The following is a 9364-nucleotide window of genomic DNA, read 5'->3' as shown; positions in this document are numbered from 1 at the left end:
GGAGGGAGGAAGGAGAAGTGAGGAGGGAGGATATAAGTCTTCTGCCATCAGACTCACCTGGAGAGAAAGTTTGTCCTTGTCGTAGTTTGACAACTCGTGACGAAGAAGCTCAACCTGAAGTGTTGTCATCAGATCTGTCGAGAGTGCATACTGCACATCACATCACATCACGTCACATCACATCACATCACATCACATCACATCACATCACATCACATCACATCACATCACATCACATCTCCCTCACCTCCTTGAGAGCTCTTGTGAGTGGCTCGGACAATCTCTTGTTCTCCTGTGCGATCTCAAACCTTGGGGGACAACAGAGTCATCGCAGACGAAAGGTTGTGAACACAGCATGTCACATGAGCTTCTCGTTTGTGGCTTCCTTCTTCTTCATGTCTGCAACTTCCTCCTTGAGAGACTTGATAAGATCCAGATTGTTGTGCGTGATGTCATTGTAATAATTCTTGATCTCGCTGAGGAGAAAAGTCGATCAGGATTGAAACAATCGTTCTTCACTTCTCCTTCCTGCTCAAACTCTGCATCTCTCAACAAAGACGAATAATGACAAGGACAAGGGATGGAAAAGAGAAGAATGGTGCGAAAATGAGAAGGAGGACAACAAAAGCCATCATTATTCTTCTCCCTCCACTCTCTTCTTCATCCCTTACCCGAATGCTTTCTCATGCTTCTTCATCAGCTCGTTGATATGAAAATTCTTCCTCTCCTCCACCTCATGAATCTCTAGTTTCCTCCTCCCCTCCTGCAACAAGTTGTCAGTTCCTCCTCCTCCCCATCATCATCATCATCATCACCAGCTCTTCTCGCAGATTCTTCATCTTCTTCTCGTACTTCCCCTGCAGCTCCTTCGCCTGCTGCTCGAACTCTGACCGGAGGTGCGTGATCTGCTTGTCGTGCGACTCCTTCAAGTTCCGCACAAAGTCTTCATGCGCAAGCTCGAGCTCCTTCAGCTCGAGCTTCAGGCTCCTCTTGTCGTCTTTCAGCTCCTTCTCCCTGTTTCTGTGCTCGTCCTGCAGCAGCTTCGTCGCCATCTCCAGGTCCGTCTTCAGCTGAGTGATGCTGTTCTGGTGCTCGTACAGCAAGTGCTTCACCTTCTGCTTGTACACTTTGATCTCCACCTGATGTCTCTCCTCCATCTCCTCCATTTCCCTATCCTTGTTCCTCAGCTCCGCTTTCTTCTCCTCCAGCTCCTTCTTGGTAATCTCCCAGAAAGTGTTGATCTTGTCTCGCTCCAGCTGGAAGTAGTTTCGCTCCTCCATCTCCTTCCTCAGCCCATCCTTCATGTCATGGATCTGACCCTTCAGCTCCTCCACGCTTTGTCCCTCCAGCCCGTCGTCCTCCGCCGCTCCCTTCTCTCCCTTCCCCTCCTTCCCTCCCTTCTTTCCTCCCTTCTTCCCTCCCTTCTTCTTCGGCATACCTCCTCTGAGCGACGCGTGCAGACTGAGGGTACAGCCGGGCACGAGCTCAAGTTCGCTCAGTAGGGTCTCGTCCTCTAGTTCGTATCCGTTGTACACCAGCCTCTGTTCATCCCACGATACCTCTTCACGCTCTTCTAGCTGCTGCTTCACCCGCGCGATGCTGTCGTCCTCACAGACTCGGAGGGGGAGCGAAACGCCATGCAAGTTACGAATGAAGATCTGCATGTTTGCAGGAACCTGCCAGTGACGCCGCTAGGAAAACCTGCGAGCCAACCAGTCACAATGGCATCGATCACTTATACATATCTCGAATGAATCGACTCTTGTGCAGGTATCGAACTCTCTTGTACCAGATCACTCCATGGCGGCGTCTCCCACTTTCCTCGCGTCTGCCTCGTATTACTCGTGCCTTGCCTTCCTCATACCGCCCCTTCACATCAACCTGCGCCCAACACAACCCGTTGACCTCTCAACATGGGGGAACTCACGTTCCCGCAGTGCTACGTCTGATTCTTCTCTCTTCCCATGTTCATTGCGTGAAACTTTCTTCACTTATCACTTTCTTCGGTGTCATCCTCACAAATCCCCCTCGCTCCACAGTCTGCATCCCTTCACTTCACTCCTCTCTCTTTTAGTCCACTTCCTCTTCCTCTTCCATGGTCTTTCTTCAACACACATCATCCACAGCCGTATCATCACTACTATTATCATCCTAGACATTGTAAATCATAAATTTCCCTCCATTTTGTTCGCCATCGTCATCATCAGCATCAGCATCTTCTCCTTTCCTCTTCTCCACCACTGCATTTCACTCGCCGTCAGTTGGTTCAAGTTGCCACTACCCCACCCTACGGTTGAAGAAGGACATCACCACCCCCACGAAACGTACCCCCCTTTCATTACTACCCACAGTAGACTATACACAGAACACCAGTAGCGTTGTACCCCTTTGTATCCGTCCACAAGGGGGGTACGAAGCTTAAAAAGTAAGTAGGGGTAGGTACCCTAACCCCCTGGTCATTGAGTATGCAAGGCCCTCATCCCCGCTGTTCAACTGTGCTTTCAAAAAAATTTAAGGGAGGAGATTATAAGTACCCCTATTTTTCAATTCTTTTTGAGGTCAAAAGGTGGTGGGGTAGTATATAAAAAAAAACTGTTGGAGAGGGTGTTGTCCTTATAGCTGCATGCGGGGACATTGATCGCAGGCAATGCGGACGCAACGAAGAGGAGGAAGAGGAGGAAGAAGAGGAGGAGGAGAGAATGAAGATGCAGAACGAGCCGTGATGAGAGAACGAGGAAGAAGAGTGAATACAAGAGTGTGTCGAGAGGAGGTTCCAGGTTTCTGAGTTTTACAAGTTTTGCAAGTTTCACTTTGTCGAACAAGATGTGTTTTGTAGAAGTGCGCTGTTACGTCGCCAGAAAGAGAGAGGAGGAAGGGTTGGAAGGGTTTCCTTGTTGTTTCCCTCACACCTGCTTGCAGTACTGGTTGGATGAGATAAGAGAGTCGTGTGAATCGACAAGCGCGACAACATGAACGCTCAATTGGGCACAAGGATGCAGGAGGGAGAGGAGGAATACATCAACGTTCTCAAGTCAAAGGTGGATTACTGCAAGGCTGCACACAAGAGGGATCCCGACAACGATTCGGCGCTGGTAGAATGGGGTTGTACCCTCACGTATCTTGCAATGGCAGAGGGCGACATAAAGAGGAAGAAGGAGATGCTGCGCGAGTCGAGGGACAAGCTCAACAAGGCGATGAAGATCAACCCGGATGCGATGACCTCTAACGGAGACTATGCAATATTTCAGGTGAGCTGTGATCTAGCTGTGCACGGGCGCTTGCATGCTTGCTTACTGTTGCTTTCAGCTTGGCAGTGTCTTTTACATCAACTTCCTGTACGAGGAGGACGACAAGCAGGCTGAGCAGTACTTCTCCAAGTGCAAGCTGTGCTTCAGCAAGGGGGCAAAGCGATACCCGCACATTGGCGTCATCGCGACACCGGAGAATGCGTACGAGGAGCGAGCGAATGTGCAAGAAACAGCAAAGCGGATGCAGGGGAAGACTCAGGAGGAGCAGTTGCAGGAGTACGTGCAGATGGTGCAGGAGCAGCACGCTGCGCTAGAGCTGAAGCTGAAGAAGAGCCCCGAGGACCCGAACCTGCTCAAGTCGTACGCGCGTTCCCTGCTTGAGCTCTCACAGTATGACGTGGGTAACTCGACACAGTTGGTGGAGCAGGCGATAACCCGGCTGAGAAATTGTCTCGAGATCGAGCGAAGCACCGAGGCGCTGACCATCCTGTCGCTCGCCCTGCAGTCGCGAGCTGTGGTGCAGGGTGACGCTGGGAAGTCTCGAATGGACTTCGTGGAGGCACGTGAGCTGTTCACCGAAGCCATCACCTTGGAGTACGACACCGTAGTTCAGCGCCAGATGCTGCTGCAACTTCGAGATATGTACAACGTCCCTCTCCTTTGGAAGGAAAGGTTCGCTGAGCACGCAGACAAGATGGTGATCGACCCGTTGCCTGACTGGCTGGCTGATCTGCCGGACAACGCCCTGTCAACCAGCATGCCAGAGGCCTCGGCGCTCAACACGCGCGAGCTGGTGTCAAACTTGAAGAGGGGGAGCAGGCAAGGCAGCCAACAGTCCCGGCGTGTAAAGAACGAGCAGGCGAAGAGTGTGGCGCCTGCTCCGAAAGTCGCAAATCCGGAGGAGGTGGAGGAGGTGAAGGAGACAGAGGAACAGGTGCCGTCCTCCGCCGAAGCGAAGAAGAAGAAGAAGAAGCGAAAGAAGACAAAAAGCAAGTCTGCTCCAACCTCTGAGGATACAGAACCGCAAGCTAGGCCGGCACCCGAGACTTCATTTCCTTCCGCGACCAGCCTGAGCCTCGTTGGAGTCTGCGCTGCGGCAGCGCTTCTTACCGCCTACCTGGTGATCCGCAGTCGACGAACTGCTGCCTCGTGACTTTAACTTCTAGTTAGACATGTTTCTATGTGAATCCCTTGCTGAACCTGCCCCTGAAAGCTCCTGATTGACGTGTCGCCGCGTTATCAGTGCCCGGTGCGGCCGGGCATGAAAAAAACCCGGAAATGCCCGAGCCGGCGGCCCGCCTCCGAGGCATCGCTCGGCGAACTTCGGAACAACTGTCGGTCACTCAGTGACCGTGTCAGTTGCAACTTCGGGAAACGGCAGCGCTGGATGGTCCATTCGCCTCGGCCTCGCAAGACGGTCTCACTGGGTGATCCGACTCTTGCAAACTAATGCCTTGCACAGCGGCATCCGGGGCCGGTCGGTCCAGGATCCGAGTGTGGGGTCGCCGGCAGTCGGACGCCTTTTCACTGTGTTGTGATACCGGGCCCGGCCCTTTCGGATGGCATGATCACAACCCCCTGCAGAACCCCTTGAACTTTCAAATTGAACTGCCATCCGATCATGGCACTTAGGCTGCTTTAATTACCATAAACCTTGGATTTTCTAGCATAAACCTAAACGATACTCCTTTTGCAAACGTGCGTCACCGTGCGGCCCGGTCGGAGAAGCCTGAGAGGGGGGGGGGGGGATTTATCTAATATCAAGTCAGTAGTACTTCCTTTACTATGATTGCACGACCCGGCCGCCCGGCAGACTCAGAGGCGCCCCCCCCCCCCGTCAATTCGAATATAGTATCACTTTGAGTAATCAGTTCTACACCCCCGACGGTGTAGCCTCCGACTCGGGGGGTGACCGTGTGACTCGGACAGTGACCGTGACCGTCTGGCCCGGCCCAGGGCCGGGCCGGCCCGGGGCGGCTGCCGCGGCGCACGGTGCGGCGGCCGGTCACCGGGCCGGTCACCGTCACCCCAGTGACCGGGTCGCCGCAGCTCGGTCAGAGGAGGGATGAGGTTCAATTTGAAGCTCAGGCGCTACTCGGGAGTCAAACGTATCAGGGGGTTTGAACTCTAGGGGTGGTCAAACTCCACGGGTGGGTACTTCTTTTTCCTATTAGTACGGGTGCTTTGAACAGTAATATCAGGGGTATGTAAGTGGGAAGGTATGCAAAGGAGGGGGTTGGTAGTTGCCGGGTGATGAAGAAAATGACAACTTAGATGAACCGAAGGAATAACATGCTACACGCGACCATGCGGGAGGAGGGAGGAAGATGGAGAGGAGGGAGGAGAGACATGACGCGGCGAGGCAAGGAGAAGAGGAAGCGGAGAGGGTGTGATCGATGGGCAGGATGCGTGTGAAACTCGTTCTGTAGAGGAAGAGCAGGAGAAAGAATATCAGAAAACGAGTATCAGGGGAGAACTGGAGACCTCGTATGGCTGAATAATCTTCATGTAATACAAGAGGGGTGCGACAGCAGTAGACTGACTGGAATGATAGAAAGGAGGGGATGACAAAGTTAGAGAGAGGCAGACCAGAAGCTACCAAGATGAAACGGTCGGAGCGTATGTATGCGAGTGAAGGATAGGAAGTATCGAGTATGGTAGACTGTGAAGCGGGAAGAAGGCAGAGGAGTTCTTCTTTTCTCACGCCCCGGGACTTGGAGGCGGTTCTTGCCTGATCGCTCCTGACGCCATCCATTCAGGGAGCTCAAGGAGGAATGAGTGGGTCGTCGAATCCATTGAGCCCTCAACACAGGGCAGCCACGTCGGAGCAGATGCTGTCAAGCTCAGTCAACGTCTCAGCTCCTCTGGACTTGCAGGATGACCATCAGAGCATGGCGATGGCTGCATGGGAGGTCAACCAGCGCGTCCAGAGCCTGGAGTCTGTCTTCGAGCAAACGCAGAGCACCCTCGAAATTCTCGTGGACAAGTTTTCTGGCCATCAAGAGAAGATGAATGAGATGGAGAGAATGCTCTCTTTGCTGGAGCAGCAATTTGTAGAGCAGAAGAAAAATCAGCATTGCGCTCGATCGGACCGATGCTCTGCCTGTCTTTGGTTCTCGCTGCCCTCTCTGTCGCTGATTAGCTTCGCCTTGTTTGCCCTGTACATGGCGTCTTTCTCAGTGGATACTTGGGGACAAGACTTGCAGCTTGTTCGGTTCAGCGTCAGGCTGATAGAAGGGTTCTTCCTCCTCGTCCTGGCAGGCTCCGTCAACCTGAATCATTCACGTCTGTCAGAGTCCAGAGACTTCTCAGCCGTCCAGCTGTTGAGCTCAATCTGCGCTGCAGTCCTGATGATAGACACGGCTAAGACCTTATACGCGATCAAGAATTCGAGTTGGAGCACAGAAGAAGAGGCGTCTGACCTGGCGAACCTTACGTTGACCAAAGGCAGCATCGATCCGTTCCATCTCTTCCAAGACATGCTTCTGAGCTTCAGCTACTTAGTCCTGCTGGTATGGAAACTCTTTCTTTCTAACCAGAAGTTCTCTTCCTTTGGCTGGGAGTGGATTTTCACGGAGTACCCGGTCTTCTTCGGATTCCTTTATTTCGGCCTTCGCCTGGCAGCTGGGATCTTGAGCAACACCAGCTCGCGCGAGCTCGCAGAGCTGATCATGTCAGTGGCTTACATCTTCGGAGGAGTCTTCTTTGCCTTCCTCTCCATCAAGCTGGGGGGCACTACACATGAACCGGTGCAGCAGGTAGAGAGAAACTCAATACGGAGCGGCCAGGTTGCAAGAAGCAGTGCACCTGCGGAGGCTCCAGTGTCAACCGATAGCACGAGGAGGACAGCAGAAAGGGATGAGGGGAGGAGGGAAGCAGGAATCTCTGCCTTCCCCGTTGCTGTAGGCGGGATGGAGTCTAGAGAACGGACAGAATTGTCTACACATTTCAGCTCGAGGAATTCCGACACGGACAAGGAGCAGAAGCAGGTCTGAGTTTTGTGCCTTCAGGCGTTTTTCCTCACTTTCTCCAGACTTCGCCATCCTCCTCCGCCTCTCAGCTAGGCCTGGTAGACATCATCCTGTCCAACCCGCAGCTGGACTTCAGTTCGTCTGCCTCAGTTCTTCTCAGTGCGAACTTGCTAGAGGTAACAGAGACCCTACCAGCACACTCGATCCTAAAGCTCTTTCAGCTCCTGCAGCTCGCACAGGGGGACCCGACCTTGGACGGGATCATCCTTGACTTCACTTCAGACTCTCAGGATCTTCACAAGGTCTTCCACACTTCATCCTCACATCTCCTCACATCAGGGCAGACCTTTCTCCCAAACGATGGGGGCCTCTTCGTCGACCCGAAGGCCCAGCCGCTCAAAGAGCTTCTACGTCTCCTCGGACAGCAGCAGGTACGTGCCTGTCGCCACCGCTTCTTTGGATGCTAACGAGCAGGCAAAGATCCCAGCAGGATCTCGAGTAACGATGGAGGTGAGGAGAAGAGCGGAGGACGTGTTCGCCGCGGTCAACGGGCATGCCGGATCGTCGGACGGCTCCATGGAGGAGAGCGTCCTCGTGCTCGAGCCACCGAGGAATGAGCCTCCTCCCAACTTCCAGCCAGCCCCCGAAGAACCGCCGCAGCAAGCGCTCCATCCTTCCACCTGCGACGAGCCTTTCCTCTTCGATTCCTTCCGAGCCTCCAGCGTCGGAACCATCTTCGAATCCGCAGCACAGAGCACGGCAGAGGCAGTAGAGGAGGCAGCAGCGCAGGAGAAGTACTTTACTTCCTCCTCCTCCCCCAACGGCCTCTTCCGTGATCAAGGAGGAAAGAAGCTCGAGGTGGAATTCTTCGAGGCGGGAGGGATGGGACCTAACGAGTCGGATGCTAGCAGGTCATGATGGTGGACATGCTTGCGATACGCGGGGATCTTCCAGCACATGTTCCCACGGTCGCGTGTCTTTGATAGCTTGAATGAACAAGAAGAAACATTGTTCAAGGGGGAAGGGGAGGGTGTTCAAAGACAGGGGATAGTCGACAGTTATCTTCCTTCACACGTGTGAGCAAGAAGTCTCTCTCTTGTTGCAAGGATGTTCATGTAGCAGCTCTAGCGAAAATGCTGTTATAAGGAAAGAATAACTTCTTCGGCGCATCACGATCGCCACGATGGCTTCTGGCGGGGCTTTAGGGCGATGATCCCTTCGTCAGCACCACCGGGGACGTTCTTGGGGTCAAGGTACCAGCTCGCAGTATGGCATGCTGAATGTTCGTCATCAGTACGTCTGAGAGGAGGAGGAAAGATGCTACACATGAAATCCCCTCCACAAGAGTCATCATGCTTGCGAATTGATCAGATGACCCTTCGCATGATTTCTCAGCCGCTGCGAACTAACAGGCACTCTCCTACGAAGTTTGATTGCTACCATCTGTACTTGGCACATTCGAGGTACAATCCTATCTTTTTCAAGCTCCTGCTCTCTTCCGAGACTGTTTGACTTGTTCACACAAGCATTGGCCATGCCAATGGCAATCATTAAACTACTCATGCTATCATTTGTAAACTTCACAACTAAGGTCTCAGCCTAGTCAGGTCCCATCAGGCATCACGCAACAGCAGCGTACATCATCTCTGTTACTGGCAGCATGCAAACTTACGCTCGTATGCATTCTTCCCTGGCCGACCATGCCCCGCGCGGCACAGGATTTCCAGCATCGCAGCGCAGCACCTCAGGGAGGCCTCAAGTTTTGGCAAGAACGAGGCCGCAAACTTTGTGACAAAGTTTCTGATGATGGCAAAGTTTGAGACTTTATTTGACTATGGACATGAATATTTGACTATAGGACTCATTGGGGTCTTTCTAGAAAGCAATACCCACCACCCCACTTTTTCTATCATTACTACCCCTCCTTCTGACTCCCTACCCCCTACCCCTACCCCGTCACCAGCTTTTACGTCATCAGGCTCCTCGTGGGCCTCGTCCCCCGCACTGCGCCCAATCCCACCCACCCTACCCGAGGACCACTTGTACCCCTACCACCACCTTTCGTTGCTGACCTCTACCCACCCTCACTAGACTACAGCCACAGCTTTTACTACCACCAAATGACCACCCACCCGTCATTTGCAA

The 9364-nt window shown here is 53.2% G+C and overlaps 3 protein-coding genes across 3 annotated transcripts; 2 read left to right on the top strand and 1 right to left on the bottom strand.

The window, feature by feature from the left end:
* Window positions 1-232: 232 nt before the first annotated feature.
* Window positions 233-1436, bottom strand: GUITHDRAFT_66243 (hypothetical protein; the record flags this gene model as incomplete). The annotated part of the gene is made up of 4 exons (XM_005838267.1): window positions 233-308; window positions 363-476; window positions 672-763; window positions 816-1436. 4 exons carry the CDS (start codon window positions 1434-1436, stop codon window positions 233-235), a joined length of 903 nt encoding a protein of 300 aa, XP_005838324.1.
* Window positions 1437-2969: 1533 nt separating this feature from the next.
* Window positions 2970-4401, top strand: GUITHDRAFT_134813 (hypothetical protein; the record flags this gene model as incomplete). Its single annotated transcript, XM_005838266.1, has 2 exons — window positions 2970-3248; window positions 3307-4401. The coding sequence occupies 2 exons, from the start codon at window positions 2970-2972 to the stop codon at window positions 4399-4401; spliced, it is 1374 nt and encodes a 457-aa protein (XP_005838323.1).
* A 1621-nt stretch (window positions 4402-6022) lies between these two features.
* Window positions 6023-8137, top strand: GUITHDRAFT_103259 (hypothetical protein; the record flags this gene model as incomplete). Its single annotated transcript, XM_005838265.1, has 5 exons — window positions 6023-7237; window positions 7282-7395; window positions 7441-7521; window positions 7564-7650; window positions 7694-8137. The coding sequence occupies 5 exons, from the start codon at window positions 6023-6025 to the stop codon at window positions 8135-8137; spliced, it is 1941 nt and encodes a 646-aa protein (XP_005838322.1).
* Between the last annotated feature and the right edge of the window lie 1227 nt (window positions 8138-9364).

The sequence above is a fragment of the Guillardia theta genome (assembly GCF_000315625.1).
Source record: "Guillardia theta CCMP2712 unplaced genomic scaffold GUITHscaffold_12, whole genome shotgun sequence".
NCBI classification, from domain to species: domain Eukaryota; class Cryptophyceae; order Pyrenomonadales; family Geminigeraceae; genus Guillardia; species Guillardia theta.
Note: the sequence above shows the minus strand (reverse complement) of the source record. Positions and strands in the feature narration are given on the sequence as shown.